The sequence below is a fragment of the Haliotis rufescens genome, unplaced genomic scaffold, assembly GCF_023055435.1.
Source record: "Haliotis rufescens isolate VD_foot unplaced genomic scaffold, xgHalRufe1.0.p SCAF_8, whole genome shotgun sequence".
In the NCBI taxonomy this organism is placed as follows: domain Eukaryota; kingdom Metazoa; phylum Mollusca; class Gastropoda; order Lepetellida; family Haliotidae; genus Haliotis; species Haliotis rufescens.
In genome coordinates, this window is record NW_025964372.1 from 27,930,061 (window position 1) to 27,949,984 (window position 19,924).

The 19,924-nt window shown below is 40.4% G+C and overlaps 1 protein-coding gene across 1 annotated transcript in view; it reads left to right on the top strand.

Annotated features, from left to right (window-relative positions):
* LOC124143475 (U3 small nucleolar ribonucleoprotein protein IMP3-like) overlaps positions 1–10,341 on the top strand; it is a 114,438-nt gene extending 104,097 nt beyond the window's left edge. Inside the window, exons 3-7 of the mRNA XM_046512472.2 lie at positions 2,879–2,953; positions 4,860–4,939; positions 7,695–7,746; positions 9,249–9,321; positions 9,970–10,341. Of these exons, the coding sequence (XP_046368428.1) occupies positions 2,879–2,953; positions 4,860–4,939; positions 7,695–7,746; positions 9,249–9,321; positions 9,970–9,996 (307 nt within the window). The 3' untranslated portion in view covers positions 9,997–10,341. The remainder of the gene's footprint in view (positions 1–2,878; positions 2,954–4,859; positions 4,940–7,694; positions 7,747–9,248; positions 9,322–9,969) is intronic.
* Positions 10,342–19,924: the final 9,583 nt, after the last annotated feature.

Here is a 19,924-nt window from a genome sequence, read left to right on the forward strand (position 1 = left end):
GGTCAGCTTTGTGGTGGCGATGATATTGCTGATGCAAGACTTGGTCATGTTGTCATTACACAAAAATATGACAATATTTAAATTACATCACATGTCAACTGTTTACACTAGCTTTTATTGCTTGTCCATGAGTGAATGTCATCTGACAGATTGAGCTGTCCTCCGACCTGGTGGCGTGATAACCCACATCCTGAGTGGCTTTGTTTATCAGTTTTTGTTCCCAAACAGGTTGCATCATCCCATGTCTTGCTCACAAGTCTGGACAGAGCGGAGGGAGAGTATTGTCCGTCAACGATAAGTTTCATTGACATGATATGGCTGTCTTGTATCTGTACTGATGTGTAGATTGACAAGATATGCTGACACGAGCCTGTGTGATAGTCAGCCAGCCTGCAGAGATAGTCATCATGACAGGCTGTTTCTGGGGATGCTTCATAATGATGATGCAAACTGTCTGACAGTTGATGATGCTTAATGAAGATTGACCCTTAGGGCAGAATATGTTCCAAGCCACCCCACCCCTGTGCTTGTCAGAAGAGACAATTTAATGGGATTCAATTATTTATAATCCTTTTCCATAAATAAAGATTCTTCATTTTTGAATATTGATGACCAAAGATTAGTACATCAAGAACACAGGTTATTTCTGTTGTTTTGTTAAGAATGCTACTGTTTCTCTTTGTATGTTTTTGGTTACAAAATATGAATTAAATGAATGAATGGTTCAGCAGGATAAGGGGCCGAAGACAAGAACCTGCGTGAGATAGTCAGCAAGCCTGGGTGGACAGTCACCATGACACACTGTTTCTGAACATGCTTTGTAATGATGATGTGAAAGATCTGACAGTTGTTGATGCTCAGTGAGGACTGACCAATTCCAGGACTTAAAACATTCCCTCTCTATGAAGTACACATACCATTATCATGCCATTAGTGTGCCTCACAGTCCCTCAACCATATTACTTCCCTTCCGTCCAACCCATCCTGAAATACTGTAGCTCCAAATGAAGAAAGTCTAGATTTTCCACAGGCTACTTCTGAAACTCCCATTTCACTGTTCTCCTTTTCAATTTAAATGTCGTTCCTTGTTTCTATCAAAATTATTTATTTTCAGAGACTAAGCGTGAGTTTAACATACCATATAAGCTCAGACACCTCAGGAAAATAGGAGACAAATTCGGAATTAAACCATATCTAAAAGTAACCACTGAATTAGAACACTGCAAAGCAGTTACAAGGCTAAGACTCAGTGCTCATGACCTTCAAATTGAGAGAGGAAGATACTTTAACACTCCAACAGAAGAAAGATTATGTGCCTTCTGTGATTTTGATGAAACAGAAGATGAGGAACACTTCCTGTTGCGATGCCCTCTGTAAAAAGATCTGAGAGGGGAACTAAATTCATCACCCGGCTTTGCTATGCAACCACTATCGCTAAAAATACTATTAAATCCACCAGAGCCCTTTGCAAAAATTACCTTTAATTTCATCCACAAAATGTTTAGGCAAAGAAAATCTGCATCTCCTCCCTAACAATATAATCATAGCAATATTTGTATTCTGTTTTGTATGTCAATGTTTTAATAAGTCATCTTCATGTTTTGTATCCTGCCCCTGTGGGGGTTTATGTACAATAAATATTCTTCTTCTTCTTCTACCATGTAAGCCATGTGAATATGCCAATGGATTTTAAAAAAATTAAACACAAGAATATATAAACTGTGATGCAGTAGCTAGAATGCCAGCTTACATTAATGGCAGTTGTGACCCTGATAGCAAGAATCAAGAATTTTATTGTACAAAACACCCTCGTAGGGTAGGGTACAAACTATCTAGATATGAAAACATGATAGGTAGATATACATAATGTACATTATATATAGAGGTATTAAATGTTATTTTCAATTTTAGTAAATAAACATTTATGTATATCATGAGGTGGCCGGCAGCGTACACTTAGTGTTGAAACTGTAGTGAATAGAATTTCTCATGGTCTCAGCTTAATCATGCGGAATACAGTTCTGGCAACAAGACTTGCCAATTCTTTTGGAGGGTTCATAAATTGTCTGGTTCATCTGCATGCAGTTTAAAGGCCTTTAAAGTTGCGTTCCTAAATGAAGTGTCCTAAATGGGAAGTGGCGAAGTCCTGCGTGAATCTGGCTGGAATATTGCTGAGTGCGGCGTTAAACAACAAACCAACCAAATCTCTTTATGCTTTGCATGTGTCAAAAGCTCAGTGGAGACCCAGAATATGTCTCCGGCACCCCATTGCTAGTCATAAGATTTGTCCCATAGATTCATCAAACCACTATGTTTGTTTGTAGTTTAACGCCACACTCAGCAGTATTCCAGCTATATGACGGCTGTCTGTAAATACTCGAGTCTGGACCAGACAATCCAGTGACTGACATCATGAGCATCGATCCACGCAAATGGGATACGATGACATGCATCAACCAAGTCAGCGATCCTGACCACCCAATCCTGTTAGTCACCTCTTACGACAAGCATGGGTTGCTGAAGCTGTATTCTACCCCGGACCTTCAGGGGTTCAGACCAAGATGTATGATACTGGACAAGAATTATTGCATGAAACCGTACATCGACATTCTGAGGCAGAAACTGTTGAGTTGACCAGCCCAAACCTGTCATTTGACAACATTTTCAGTAGTTTTAATGTGTGGACATATACATGTATTAGCAAACTTTACTAGACCGAAAGACGTTTTATAGGGCTCGGGCTTCAAACTAGTGGCCAAAGTCAAAGACAGCATTGATTTAGTGATACATGTCTGATGAAGAACATTGTTATGTTTTGTGTTTTTTTTAAAGATGTTTTCTTGCATTCTGATCGTTCAGGCTTGTTTTTCTGTTCCAGACACAGCATGGGGCTCATTCCGACTAAAGGCAGTTTGCAGCTTGTGTCGAGGGTGACTGCATCATCATTTTGTAGGTGAGGAAACAATGTGTGAGTGAGTGAGTGAGTGAGTGAGTGAGTGAGTGAGTGAGTAAGTAAGTACGGTTTGACGCTGCTTTTTGCAATATTCCCTCAATAATGCAGCGGGGGACACCAGAAATATGCTTCACACGTTGTACCCATGTAGGAAATCAAACCTAGGCCTTTTTACAGTCTGCTGTGATATAGTTAGAAAATTGTCAACAATCGATATATCTTATAATAGTTGTTTCTAGGTTTGTCAGCACCATACCCGTGCTCGTGGGTTTCACCGAAGTGGTACACGTCTGAGACCTGCATCACTTGGGGCTTTACTCCCACATTAAGCTGACACGCCGTGATATAAATGGAATACTGTTAAAAGCGGCGTTAAACCCAACTCACTCACTCACTCTTGTAATAGTTTGATTTATGGTAGTATTCCTTCCTACTTTTAATATGTGTACAGGGGGCACGGATGGCCCAGTCGTCAAAGGCGCCGTGATTCGCTGTGCAGAGTTGCGTCCCATTTGGCACACCAGAAACCTATGATTGTGGGTTCGAATCCCGGTTCGCCCCATTTATGTTTCTAGGTTTGTCAGCACCATACCCGTGCTCGTGGGTTTCACCGAAGTGGTAAACGTCTTAGACCTGCATCACTTGGGGCTTTCCTCCCACATAAAGCTGACACACCGTGATATAACTGAAATAATGTTCAAAGCGGCGTTAAACCCAACTCACTCACTAATAGGTGTACATGGGAGGCAAGGCGGACTAGTTGTCTGAGGTGCTGACTTTGACTCTTAGGTGGAACAGAAACGTATAAAGTTGGGTTCGAATCCCGTGTCGACCTGATTATATTTAGTAAGGATAAGAATTTATGGATGAACAACTTCTTTATTACAATTAGGAGCGACGTTTCGGTGTAGGTTCTAACACTGTTATCAAGCAAGTGATTATATTTGTAGGTGTCTCAGCCAATGCCATGCTTGTGTGTTTTACCAAAGTGGTAAACGTGTAAGACCTGCACACAACAGGCTTTCTTCCCACATCAAACTGTAATGCTGTGATTTGACTTATATACTGTTCAAAGTGGTGTTAACCCCAACTCACTCACTCACTCGCTATATGTACATGAAGTATTTTCTAACCTATTGCCAGCACAGTCATGCTTGCTGTTGGAGCTATAGTCCAGGGGAGGTAACTCATGCAATGATACTCATGAAAGCAACTGTAAAATCCTTTGACTGTTTTAGTCCATTCTTCAGCTGTCGACTGAAAATTGCATTATTTCTTTCCGGAACGAATTGTTTGATCTATACATTCAATATGTTTTAGGACTAGGACATGTTCCACAAAGTGGTTTTAGTGATACTTAAACATTGAATTACAATTGCTTTATGGAACAGGGCCCATTTGTTTTGTCTACTGCTTTCTAGGAGCTGTAGGTATTTGTTTTCAAACTTCAACACATATCTAGGACATGAAAAAAACACAATGTCTGGACAGATGATCTCTTTATTTTATATGTATGTTAATTGTTACTGCCTCTGTGGCGATAGCAGATCAGAATAGGTGCCCATTACCTCGTGCTTATCGCAAGACCTGACTTAACACTGTTCACACAAAGCAATGTTCGTATAAGTCATAATACTTATTGATAACAGGCAAGAAAGTAAATACCTAGTAACTAAATATGGCTAGGTCACAGGTCATCAAACTGAACCAGTAAGTGTTCAGGTTAATCATGTATTCATACATATTCATTTTTGAATTCAGTAGTTTTAGAAGGCATTCTGTGCAAGTTAATCAAGAAATTAACATTAATTTGAATAACCTAGGAAATATTTGTAGCACCAACTTTCAAAGAGATTTATTTGTATTTTAAAGATTTGTTCGTAACTGTTTGTTTTATTTGTTGTAGGAGGCGACTTCCGATTGTGATGATGAGAAGTCACATGGCCGAGAATCTGCGTGCAGCAACAACATTCATAGAACAAGGACGTATCCTTCCGCTTGACTGGCATTGGGAAGCCATTTTGTTTGGTTTTAGGATAGAATAGGTCCCCTTCCTAAATTGTCCAGTGTGTTATATGCACATTCTAGGATTGTAAATACATGTACAATAATAATAATAATAATAATAATAATCATAATCATCATAATAATAATAAGCGCATTTAAAATGCGCCAGATTCCATTCACCCAGTGGATGCTCATAGCGCTAGACTATTATAACCCCGGTCAATGGATCAGTATGCACTCGATTTTCATTCTCAGCTCCCTGGGGAGTATACAACCCAAGCTGCCTGTGAGGCGCTAGAAGGTTAACAGCCACATTGCCATCTCATCCTACCGGGTACCCACTCACTGCTGGGTGAACAGAGGCAGATTTCGAACAAAGTCACTTGTCTAAGGAGACACCACATGTGGTACATGCGCTTCAGTGTGGGTCAGGACAGAAGCCCTAGAAACTCTCAGGAGTCAAGCTGCTTAACATGGTCACCCATCCAACTACTCTTCAAGACTGACGTTGCTTAACTTCACCTGATTTGTGATCTGTGCGCTGTGCATAGGACCATGTGCCACCACAACCATTACCCATGGAACCATTACCCACCAAACCTTGCTTTAAAAGTCACTTCTGCATTTCCATCTATATCTTCCCTATCAGAGATTTTCTCCAACTCATGGCTCTAAATTTAAGAACATTGCCTCTTCTGAACAAGAATTTCTTCAGGCAAATTATGAAGTTAAATTCTATGAAGGCCCAGGGCAGATGGTTAGCCTCGTGGTTAAGGCTTTGGCGTGCCACTCCAAAGACCTGGGTTTGATTCTCACATGAGTACTTTGCGTAAAGCCCCTTTCTGGGTTCCGTTGCTGTGATTTTGCTGGAATATTACTGACAGCAACATAAAACTGTACTCACTACCTCTGTGAAAGCCATGAATTTCAACAGAGCATGATTTCAAGGATGTAGAGAGGTGAAGTGAAATGGGGTTAAAAGAGACTGCACGTCGACTGTTCTGAAGCAATGTTTGTAAGCATTAGCTGATAACACCTGAGTTTACTCAGCTCTGCTTGCCTTATACCCCAAGAGTAGGCCTATCACATGACCAGACTTTTGCTCTTGTATGTATACAAACACACTTATTCTGAAAAAAGAACAGTCAGGCCTACTTTCTGTGTGCTTTACGTATTGTTTTGCATATTCATGTAGATATGCAACTACAAATGCCACAGTGTGGTTCATAACAGTGTGGCTTTACACATCAAAGTGACCGTATATCTCGCTGTCTTTATTCGATGACAGCACACTGTACAACCAATGGCAATAAAGGATGAATAGGTAAATGATAATAATTTTACACGTTTAAGTTAATATTAATATTTCATGTCACATTTTCATATATATGTGTAGATGAAAAACATAAGCAACATCTTGACTGGATTGTGTAAGCTGTATCATTGTGACAGAGGTACCTGCCTGCAAGGAACTCTGGATAGGAGAGTGGAACGTGATTGTCTTCATATGACCTTGCCATTTATATTATAATCTAAGCCTAAACCTAAACACAAGCTTATAATCCAAACAAGCTGGCAATTAGTATTTTGTTACTAGCTTTATCTTCACTTTGCCTTCAACAAAAACATGACTGAAGAGATATTCTGCGCAGTGCTTGCATTGTTAGCTTGCTGTGCGGAGTTCTATTATATTGGTTTGAGAATTGAATCGTGGAAATGATGTCACACTTGGAAATTATTTCATGCATGATTTAAAAACACAAAGAACTGTCGATGTGATGTCACATTTAAGATTATTGCACTTATATATAGCGACCTGCATGTGTGGCTGCTTGTACTAGTCTGGACTTATGCCGGTTTTATGTTACTACCCCACTGAGATGCCATGCCGCAGTTTAACATGGATAGCCCACTCAGATGTATTATACTGACTCCAAGCCAACCATTCCTTGTTTTGTCCATTTAATGCTGAGCCAACAAGTACCATATTTTAAAATCTTTTCGTATGACATGACCAGAGATCGAACCACCAACCTTCCACTCTCCGGGGCAGCCGCTTTCAAAGATACAGTGATTTCTCGATATACTGCCCCCATCGGGGTCCAAGATCCCTCCCCCGCATTTTTGGAAAGAGTGTTTTGCAGATATTCATTGCTGCATTACGTAATGATTGGTTGGTTGGTTGTTTTGTTGTTTTACGCCGCACTCAGCAATATTCCAGCTATATGACGGCGGTCTGTAAATAATTGAGTCTGGACCAGACAATCCAATGATTGACATCATGAGCATCGATCCATGCAATTGGGATCGATGACATACATCAACCAAGTCAGTGAGCCTGACCACCCGATCCCGTTAGTCGCCTTTTACGACAAGCATAGTTGCCTTTTACGGCAAGCATGGGTTGCTGAAGACCTATTCTACCCCGGATCTTCACCACGTAATGATGGTAGTGAATGGAGCGTAATTATTTCACAGTGACATGTGACATTAATGTAGATCTCTCGAACCTTGATCTTAGACGATGATTCAAAATGTTTGCCAAAATTAGATGAACAATAATAAATGTAAGTGAATCATAGTTTTATATTATTTTTCGACTGGATGTTATATATATGGAAGCAAACTGTTATGTTCTTGCTTTTCGGAAGGAAGGTGTTCCATTTGCCGATGTATAAACGATGAGAGTAATAACATTGAACTGTTCCTGTTTGTTGTCCCTAACACTATCCAGACATTCGTGTAGGACCAGAGGTGATCAGTGACCCTGCCTTTCTTGTCACAAGGTGGGTACATCTCCAGAACTTGTATCATTCAGCTATAATAAGTGAATTACTGTATTCGACGTAATAAGTGCCCAGCGTGCTCTCAAAATTAGAAATAGGGGGCTCTTATTAGAATATTATTTTGATGGAAAAAAAAGTGTTGAAAGATAAATTTTGTGGTTTATGCTGACAGCCTGAAATGTTTATATACGAGAGATACATTTTTCCAGAATTTAATTGCACATAATTAAGGGTGCATATAACACAAATTCGTATTATACGCAAATAAATAAGTGTTGTGTACATTGATCAATCGGAAGGGGTGCTAATAGGTATTGTTCACTAGCCAATATGTTAGCAAATATCGCCGTGGGCGCTTATTAGAGCAGCACGCTTATTAGGTCGAATACGGTATATGATTTTCATCTCCGCCTGCCTCGCCACCAAACACCAGCCTTGCATTATTGTGTTGTACCCAGTACCTAGAAATGAAGAAAATCGCTACCTTTGTTCCTGACTTGATGAAATCTACCTTACGCTGTGTCCAACCAAACATTCATGCTTCATTTGAATCACATGTGCAGACAGTGCCGAGTAAAGATTGTGTAAGGAGATAAAGTGCCTCTCACTTTAGATATACACTGTAGATATCGCTGCAATGATATTATTGCATCACAATGCTTTGCAGACCATTGTGACGTCATTGGTCACCATGACATCACAATCAAATGAAGTCACTAATGGCTCTGCTGCTGAACCTGTTAGCAAAACATTTTTTTACACTTAAAGGGCAAGTTCACAAGGAAATGAACCTATTTTTCGTGTACTTTTTCCACATTAAAAGTGTTAACCTAGTAGTGTCATAGACAAAAATATAAAAATATCACAATTGTGTGGTGTAGGTACAGGTGTGTGATTCTAGCGTCTCAGATGCCAGCCAGCATAGTGTTATGCTGAGTCACCACTGCGCCGGAGTGTGTTGTAGGCCATGTTGTTTTACCGCAAACTGGTACTTGATATCTTTTGCGTTGAGAATAGACAGGGACCCAGTTGAATTGGCACCAATTACGTCATAATCTAAGGGGGATAACTCTGGCCTGTTTAGCTCGAAAAATGAAGGCCTCATAATGGCATATCATTTTCACACTATTGTGAGCTTCCTACTTTCACTGTGAAAAAAATGAGTTTATATTTTCAAACACAGATACTAACTAATTCTAAAATTGCGTTTTGTTTAGAAAAAGAAAGAAAGTGATTTTTGCGTGTACACTTCCCCTTTAAGACACTGCTTATTACTATCTAAAAACTGAAAAAGTTGGAATAATGATGTTGGATGATAAATAAAATCTCACCCTCGTGTCTTTTGATATCAAATATATCAACATCATATATATTTGATATAAAAAAGACACCAGGGTGAGATTCTCTATTTATATATTTATTTTTTCATTCAACCTCCCACTGACATGCTGTGATGCGATATAAACGTTGTGGTACTGAACCCATCTCGCTCACTGTTGCAGGAACATGGAGGATTTCATCACCTGGACAGACACCTCCGCCATCAGGAAACACGTCCTTGACTACAATGATATTGTGAGTGAACTACTTGACAAGCCAGCTTCTCTGTCATGGCTCTGGATGACTGTAGGGAAATTTATACCATAATTATCATGGGCGGATACAGCTTTTTTGAAAAGGGGGGGGGGGGGGGGGGGGGGTGCACAATTAAGATCTATTTATTGTCTTTGGTGGTAATTTATACAGAAATAAAGATTTTTTTCGATCCCCTGGCCACGTCATACCTAAAGACGTTAAAAGATGGTACTTGTTGTTACCCTGCCTGGGGCATGTCATTAAGGGGATAAAACATGGGCTGGTCAGCTCAGTGTGTTTCAATGGGGTATCCATGTTAAACTGTGGTATCTTAGTGGGCTAGCACTATAAGCCATTATAGTCCAATCTAGTACGAGCAGTCACACACGTCTCTTCATTTCGTGCAATAATCCTGGATATGATGTTAAACCCCATTTCACTTCATGATGAGAAAGCCCAACAAGACATTTTAACAAAGAATATTTTGGAATGTTTTCATTTTCGAGACTACATTTTCGTCTCATAGTTCTGGAACAGAACTAAAAAGTCTCAGCTTTCTGCTATGATGCTAGGAATGTTAACAAATGATGTTGCAAATATTAACCAAATTAATTTTTTTATAATTGATGATCATATTTTATTTTACAGAGAGATGACTTTGACATCATGGGCTAATCTAAGAAGCCACTTTCCACAGGAGCGTGTTTTGTTCTGTCTGAATGTACAGGTGTTTCGGGCATCTACAGTGACCCAATTTGCTGTTTAGAGTTGTGTCTCCTTGTATTGTCAGAAACCTATCATCGTGGGTTTAAATTTGAGATTTGCCCTGATTATGACTGTTGGTTTGTTGGCACCATACCCATGCTTGTAGGGAGCACCATAGTGGTAACCACAGGAACCTGCATCACTTTGTGCTTACCTCCCATGCTTGCCGTAAAAGGCGACTATGCTTGTCGTAAGAGGGGACTAATGGTATCGGGTGGTCAGGCTCACTGACTTCATTGATGCATGTCATTGATCCGAATTGCGTGGCTTGATGCTTATGTTGTCAATCGCTGGACTGTCTGGTCCAGATTCGATTATTTACAGAGTGCCGTCATATAGCTGGAATATTGCTGAGTGCGGTGTTAAACAACAAACAAACAAACAAACAAAACTTTCCTCCCACATCAAACCGACATGCCAGGATATAATTGAAATAGTGTTCAAAGCGGTGTTAAACCCAAATCAGGTTTTGATGTATAAATGTATGATTGTATTCAGTGGAAATAAAAGATCTTTACAACCAAGGTGTTTTGTAGCTAATGTATTAGCCGAGCAAACGTTCCCGGATTTCCCATTGAAACATATATTATTATGCCCCTGAAAGAGGTATACCTTTAGTATGCATTTTGGTAAAGTTTAATGTATGTAGAATCAAAATAAATTTGTCGTAATGAATTTCACATGGACGTTAATCTAGAAATTTGGAACAAAATATGCATCGGAAAACGCCGACATGTCTGTATATATAAAAGTAGTTGTCCATACATCCTCAGCTGGGAGTGATCTCCCTTGTTGTCACTAAACGTAAACACAACCGCACAATGGTCACAGGAAATAATTATTGAGGTAAATACTGCTCATGCAAGATATATCACACATTTAACGTTGGTATTGTAGCGAATATAAATTCAAATTATAAAGATTTATCAAAATATACAGTGAATATGCTTCGGGAAACGCCGACCCTTCCATTTCATTGATAGCAGCGTGCCACTTGCCATGTGTATCTGTATTAAAAAGTAGGATAAATTGAATATTTTGGCTAAATGATCGTAATGACGACAAACGTTGTGTAATATATATATCTTTTCTGATTAAATGAGACCAAAAACAAATGTGCTAGTGGTATGAATTAGGCCTAGACACGGCGTACACCGTGCCGCACTGCCAAAGGTTAATACTGCTTTCCTCCTCGCTAGTAATGATTACAAATAGGCGTCTGTTGGTTTACACGTTCTTTTCACAAAGAAAACAAGTTGAATATTTTCTGTAAGAAAAACACGAGCACAAACTTATGATTTATTTACAGATTAATTATGGAACCTGGCTATTCCAGCGACCCCAGCCCTCTAAAGCTGGCACCAGTAAGAAAAAAACTCAAGTTCTCATTTAATGATGTACACGAACAGTGTCTGATTTGTGGGCGACAGGACGGGGACATCACATTTGGAACAATCCATGGTTCAAAAAGTGTAGTCTCAGCTGCACACCATCGTCAAGATGAAGTATTGCGTCGCATCATAAACGTCAAGCGCGATGATTCACTGACATTATCATACCATAGATCTTGTTTCAAATCCTACACCAGTAAGCAAAATGTCAAATATGCAACACAGGCAATACTCCCAAAAACTGTTTCTCAGGCGACTGTAAGTACAAACGTGCAGTCCACTAGATCTGTCAAATCAATAAAGTGGTCGTCTTGTTTAATCTGTGGCTTCAAAAAGCATCGTGGTAACAACAAACTACACACAATTCAGTCTTTTGAACGAGCTGGTGACCTAAATGTAGCAGCAATAGCAGTGGGGGACATGGATGTAATTGGAAGGATAAAAGGTGAAGATTTAATTGCCAAAGAAGGTTTATATCATGAGACTTGTATGAAACGATTTCTGAGAGCAGCCAATCAAGTACAGCATATGAATGACGATGATGACATGATGTCTGAGAAATCTATGCATGATGAGGCATTTGCAAAACTAGTGGAGGAGATAGAAATCGATCTTTTCACAGAAGGAAAAGCTCTATCAATGGCAAAAATCACAGCAAGATTTAATGAACTCATAACAAATCAGTCCTCAAACAACAGCAACTACAAAAGTGACAAACTTAAAACGAGACTCTGTTCCTTTTTCGGCGACAGAATATCAGTGCAGAGGATTGCTGGCAAGGGGTCGCCAAACATGTTACTCAGCAGTTCCATAACTCTAGCTGATGCAATCCATGCAGCGCACATACTCAAGGGGGAGCTACACTTGGCAAGGTTTGATGGTGATGATGATGATGTAAATGTGGAGGCTTTCAATGAGGAAAACAAAATGTTAACTCTTAGAAATGCAGTCACGATTTTGAGACACAACATAATGCAAGTCAAAAAGAAGGATTCTTATCCAGCCTCCAGTGGAGTTTCTCAAGAGGCGTCCAAACAGGTTGTTCCTGACAGTTTGTTGCAGTTTGTACTATGGTTGATAGACAGAAAAGCTTTCGAGATGAATGCAGCTTTATACACGCCGTCAGATGACATACATCGAAAGGCAGTTGCTCTTGCAGAGTGTTTAGTTTATGCCTCAACAAACACAACAACCCCTTTTCATTTGGGTCTAGCCATTCAAATGCACCATGAATTTGGATCTCGTAGCATAATAGATACGCTGCACGCCTATGGATTTTGTGTAAGTTACTCTGAATTGAGAATGTTCATGACAAGTTTAGCTGAGTCGGAGTTACACAGAATCAGAGATGGCATCTATAAACCAAGTGGCATTGTCTCACCTGCAGATGGTGGATTGCTTATACAAGAGGGTGATGACAATGTGGATATTAACTGTGAAACGGTTGATGGGAAGAATACTTTCCATTCAATGGCAAGGGTTGTGTTTCAATGTACAGATAAGTCAAAGGCAGAAAGCACTGATGTACCGCGATGTAATGACAGATCTCTGAAGCTCAATGATGAAATAAACTCTACATTGCATGTACTTCCTTTCCAGAAGCCAAGTCAGAGACCAGAGCCTCCACGACATGCACATCCTCTTGATAAAATCAAGAATGCAACCTCTGAATTGAACCACGTTTCTGATATGACATGGGTTTTGCTGAGAATGATACATCGGGAACTCATTCCCGTTCTAGATTGCCATGTTGGTGAACAGGTCGTTCCAGTCTGGACTGCATATCATCGTCAAAAGGCGCAGCCATGCAACACATTTACTGCTGTTGGATATGCACCAATAATAGACGCCAAACCAACAGATATGTCCACTGTGTACACCACAATGATGCGATGCAAGCGAATGACTGAAGCTTTTGGACAGAAGCATTCAGTTCAAACAATGGACCAGCAACTGTATGCAATAGCACAGCAAATAAAGTGGTCAAGGCCTCGTGAATTTGAAAACCATATTCTGAGACTGGGTGGTTTCCACACATTGCAGTGTTTCATCGCTTCTATTGGAAAGTTATGGGGAGATGGCGGCTTACTAGATCTTCTTGTGGATTCAGATGTTTATGCAGCATCCACTGCTGAAAGAATGTTATCTGGAAAGCATTACCACAGAGCCATCAGAGGTCTAACGATGACCTATGAAGTATTAATGGAAGCGTTTATTTCTAAGCTTCTGAAATGGTGTGAGGAAAACACTGCAGAACTACAAGATTTGTCAGAGCTGTGGCACACACTATCCAGGAATCAGGCAAAAATGCTAAATCAGACATGGAATGAGGAAAGCTGCAGTGAACTGCAGCTAACGGTTGAAACCTTACTTTATCCATTCTTTCAAAGATTCAAAGATTGGGGTGAGAAGCGTTCTCCAACATTCAAGTATTGGATAGCATACCTTGAGACAGTTCAGATTGTTCTGGCAAACATACGAGCAGAACGTGAAGCCAACTGGAATATGCACCTCTCAACAGAATATGCAATGCTTCCTTATTTGTTTGCAGCCAGTCGTTCAAATTATGCTAGATATCTCCCTGTGTATCTCCTTGATATGGTCTCAATGCCAGAGGAAGTCCAAGAGGAGTTTGCTAAAGGACACCATGTGTACCGAGAGAAGCAAGGGTCATTCAATGGTTTGTGGAGTGACATGGGAGTAGAGAAGACAATCATCAGAGATTCTAAAAGTGATGGTGGTGTTGTGGGTCTCACGAGAAAACCTGCCTCACTTCTCCGTTGGACACTCACAAGACATATCATGGGAGACTACACTTCAGTAATGCAAGAGAGATCTGGTCAAGACACAACTACATTCTCCTCTGAGTGTTCCTCAAATGCAACTACTGCACGTGATGAACAAGATGTTGCAAGAATGTACACACATCTGACAAACAACATGACAAACCCATTTGATGTAGAGAGCCATCCTGATGTCCTAATCAACATATCTACTGGTGTCCATGCTCCTAAAGACATAGAAGAATCACTTACAAACATTGCTGCGACAGGACATCGTCAGATGGTGTCATTTATGAGCAACAGTCTTTCGTATGAAGGTGGCAAATCATTCTTCAGCCCCATTCCAAGATCGAAACTGAAAACTTTCTCTGACCTTCAAAAGGGATGTAAAATTAAAACTACAGATGGAACAACCAAGGTGTTGCAGATGAAACCAGAAGTAGTTTTCAGAAGAGCATTGATCCTTAGTGAGAGCAGGGATGATGTGTCTCTTGACAGTGTTATGTCACATCCTATTGGACCACTTCCAACTTCTCTCTTCAACATCGATGGGACCATGCGAAAAACAGCTAAATCAGATCTGACTCAGAAAGTAGAGGGGGAATTAGATGTTGCCTATACTGATCTTCCTGTATTTGACAAGAAGTCTTCTGTATACATCAGAGATGGAATGGCCGTGATACAGTCAATGAAACCAAACACAGGCGATACATTTGAAACACTGAGCTACCGGTATTGGAGTCAGTTGAGGAAAGGCTTCCAAAAGGCAGATTTACTTGTTGACGTCTTCGACAGATATGACGTCAAAGATTCAACAAAATCAGCAGAACGATTCAGACGAGAGTCAAAACATGACGGTCGCCGAGAATACCAGGTGATCGGCGGAAGAATGATTCCTCCCTGGTCAAAGTTTCTGAATGTTGGCACAAACAAGATGTCTTTGACAAACTACATCAGCACTACAATGGAAATGCAAATGCCACCTCATCTCGATGAATCCCAGTCTGTGTATCTGGTAGGTGGATATCAAAATGGAGCAGTTGCCAAATGTGTAACTTCAGAAGGAACTAACATAATTGCTGAATTGGAAAGCAGCCATGAGGAAGCGGACACGCGGATGATCCTGCAATCTGTATATGCTGACAAGCAGTTTGAACAAAACATGGTACAAGGGAGGATTGTAATTCGTTCACCAGACACAGATGTCCTCGTTCTGTGCATACATTACTTTTCAAGCCTCACCAACGTTTGTGAGCTCTGGATTGAGGGTGGTATGGCTTCAAGAAGTACAGACAGACGAAGGTTGATCCCCGTTCATGATATATGCAGACAGGTCCAGCCCAGCTTTTGCAAAGCTCTGCCAGCAGTACATGCTCTTACTGGGTGTGACTCTACTTCAGCCTTCTACAGAATTGGGAAGAAGACTGTGTACAATGCTTTGAAGGCTAACTCTGACGTCTATTCAGAGATGCACCACCTGGGTGGGAATGAAATCACACCAGCCGCTAATGCTGCAAGACGCCTTACTGCATATTTGTATGACCCCAAAGAAAGCATGAAACCAATTCACCATGACCTCAACCTCATGAGAGCTAGGATGTGCATGAGAAAAAATACAGACCTCGCTTGCCTTCCTCCTTGTGAGTCCAGCTTTGAACAGCACGTAAAACGTGCGATGTGGCAAACACACATTTGGATGAAGTCGCATGAAGCACTGCCTGACCTTGGAAGTCCTTTAGACTTTGGGTGGACAAGAACTGTGAACATGTCGCTTGTACCGAACTTCTTTGAAGGGCAATCTGCATCAGAGCTGCTTGAGAGCCTTGTGTGCCACTGTGTACGTGGTATCTGTCACACCAGATGCACATGCAGACAAAATAATTTGACATGTGTTGAATTATGTTCTTGTGGGGCTCGGGAGAAATGCACAAACAATGCTGATGGACTTGTGTGAACGCTGTGAACGACGCTGTGAACACTGTGAACGCTGTGAAGGTGTCTCGTTGAAACTGTTAAAATCATTGTTTATATTTGTCTAACAATATAACATACCATAAAGGGTAATAACTATAGCTACATTAATAAAGCCATGTTAGTAATTAACAAGGAATTATTAACTTTTAACTGTCTTCGCACAAGCTTACACTGATACTCAAGTACAATATAAGTACAATACCTATTTGGTTGACTTACTGTCCAAGTTGTTCTTCAGAATCTATATTTGTAAAGATTCTGTGGCCATCAAATCATAATGACTCGCTATGAAATAATTAAAAGCAATGAAGTATATTTTGCCGTCATTTTATTTCGGAATAGCATAGAAAATTGACCGAAATGTACCTACATTCTAATGCTTGATATAAAAAACTGTCCACATCGTTTTTATTACGACATGCATTTTTGTAATCCATATGTTTCAAGCTTTCATTTGATATATAACATGACTATACCTCTTCCTGGGGCAAAATGATCATCACTTTCTGGTCTCGTTTCCTGCTCTATATACTTTAAACTATGTCCTGTTCCCCCATGCCAAGCTGAGCAGTCGAAGATACTCCATCCACTTACACAGTTGTGTCCCTTAGCATGCCACTTACACAGTTGTGTCCCTTGGCATGCCACTTACACGGTTGTGTCCCTTGGCATGCCACTTACACAGTTGTGTCCCTTGGCATGTTAGACTCTGCTGGTCACAGGTTCAAATCCCGATAATTATCGTGGGTCTCTCGGGACCAAACCTGTGCTTCTAGGTTTCACCAAAGCGGTGTCTTCAAGACCTGCATCACTTCTATCTTTCATCCAACATGAACATAACAGCTGACACTCCATAATACAACTGAAATACTGTTCAAGGCATTGTGTAAAAACATAAAAGAAAATATAGAAAAATAATAATCCTTTTATATAGTGCTTTTCCAAGCTGGATATCTTGCTCAAAGCAGACATAATTTTTTCCACAGTTAATGGATAAGCGTTCACTCAGTTTTCATTCTCAGCTCCCTGGAGAGAATACAGAACCAAGCTGCCTGAGAGGTGCTGGAAGGTTAACAGTCATTACAATCTCATTCTACCAGGTTGGAGTGGTGGGGCAGCCTGGTGGTTAAAGCGCTGAAGACCTGGGTTCAATTCCCAACATGGGTACAATGTGCGAAGCCCATTCCTGGTGTCCCCAATCGTGATATTGCTGGAATACTGCTAAAAGCGGTGCAAAACAATACTCACTCACTCCTACCAGGTATCCATTCACTGCTGGGTGAACAGTGTTTTTTTAACTGTTTGTAATATTTTAAAGGCTCCAAGTAATATCTGGCCTGGATGTGACCCTTGTGCTAATTCCAGGTTAGAAAATGTCCCCAGCAACTTACGCTTGTTGTAAGTCTGGAGGCAACTAAATGGATCGTGTGGTCAGACTCGATGACTTGGTTGATAGCATGTCATCATAGCTTGACAGTGTTAAATAATTCTCAGAATATCCAGGGCTGAGAATCTTTCGAGGATCCATGAATTTCCACAAATTTTAGTGACCACAAATTTGTTAAAATCTAATGGCTTCCCCCTAAACACCCCCAAATTATGGACCACGCTCCATTGCAAAGAAGTTTCAGCTGAAAAGGAAAATATCCATTCTCATCCCTGAATATCAATTACTGGATTTTCTTGTCCAGACTTGATTGTTTACAGGCGACCCACGTATACCAGTAACTGGGGTATTGTTCAGTGCAGCATTAAACAACACACAAACAAACAAAAAGCATCATCTTCAAGTATGTTATGTGGTAACCACAGGAACCTGCATCACTTTGTGCTTTCCTCCCATGCTTGCCGTAAAAGGCGACTATGCTTGTCGTAAGAGGGGACTAATGGTATCGGGTGGTCAGGCTCACTGACTTGGTTAGTGCATGTCATCGATCCGTATTGTGTGGCTTGATGGATTTGTTGTCAATCACTGGACTGTCTGGTCCAGATTCGATTATTTAAAGAGTGCCGTGATATAGCTGGAATATTGCTGAGTGCGGTGTTAAACAACAAACAAACAAAAAAACAAAACTTTCCTCCCACATCAAACTGACATGCCAGGATATAATTGAAATACTGTTCAAAGCGGTGTTAAACCCAACCGAGGTGTTAAACAACATTAAACAACACACAAACAAACAAAAAGCATCATCTTCAAGTATGTTAGTGAGTAAACAAAAGGACAATTTCTCTGTTTTACTGGTGCTTGACAATCAACAATTGCATGATTTATGTCCTAATATTCTATGGTGCAATTTTGTTGATAAACATTTTTATAATCTTATAAATTGCTTCATCTATACCCTTAAAATTAAGAACACAATGCCATTTAGAAAGTGGTCAAATGTAACAAATGTTATATTTGGGATAACACGTTTTAGTAAAGTACAGATTCTTGTACTTTTTCGTGTTGAGTCCCGTCGGAAATTCGAAACCACACTGCCAGATTGAGGCACCTAATTACCTGTACACAAAGTCAGCTATCTAACCCACTTAGCCACCGAGGCTTTCACAAAAAATGAAAGTCTGACAACTGGAAGTCTAGAACAAATACTTTGTGTACCCCTCTGACAAGTGTAAATTGGCAGGGCTCCATGGCCAAAAGCTATGAACACATGGCTGAGTGGGTTAGATCGCCCTTAAAACAGTTGATTATCATACATATGCATGCTACCCATCTGATCCTTTCTTTTATAAAATGCTGTAGTAACTATTCAATCGATATTGAGGATTTTACTGGTTGGCTAATGAAACAAGATGATGAAAGACAAACCCAGCCATACTAGTATGTATTCTTGGAAATTTAAAATAAATCGCTTGTTTTGTTAAGAATGAATACCACACACAATTCTAGCAAGGGAAGACTTTTAAAAGGCAGAGTTGGTTCACATCAGGATTGTTTACTTCTCAAAAGAAGTTCAAGAACACCCGATTTTTTATATATACCGTATTCGACGTAATAAGTGCCCCGCTCTAATAAGCGCCCACGTCGAGATTTGCCCCTATTCGCATATAATACCTACCGCTTCCTTCCCCTATTCGCGTACAATACGCACTCGTGTGTTATATGCACCCTTTATTATTGGCAATTAAATTCTGGAAAAATATATCTGTCGTACATAAGCATTTCAGGCTGTTAGCATAAACCACGAAATTTATCTTTCAACCAAGATAATATTCTAATAAGAGCCCCCTATTTCTAATTTTGAGAGCGCCCTGGGCGCTTATCACGTCGGATACTGTAAGTCATCTGTCATGTCTGTATTACATATGGCATAAGTACTACATCTCAGGGGGCACGGGTGGCCCAGTCGTCTAAGGCGCCGCGATTCGCTGCACAGAGTTGCGTCCCTTGGGCACGCCAGAAACCTATGATTGTGGGTTCGAATCCCGGTTCGCCCCAATTATGTTTCTAGGTTTGTCAGCACCATACCCGTGCTCGTGGGTTTCACCGAAGTGGTAAACGTCTTAGACCTGCATCACTTCGGGCTTTCCTCCCACATTAAGCTGACACCCCGTGATATAACTGGAATACTGTTAAAAGCGGCGTTACACCCAACTTACTCACTCACTCACTACATCTCACGATTCTTGTTCCTGTTCTGTTTTTCTTTGAGCGTGTGTTTTGTGTGATAGGTTATGTTAACA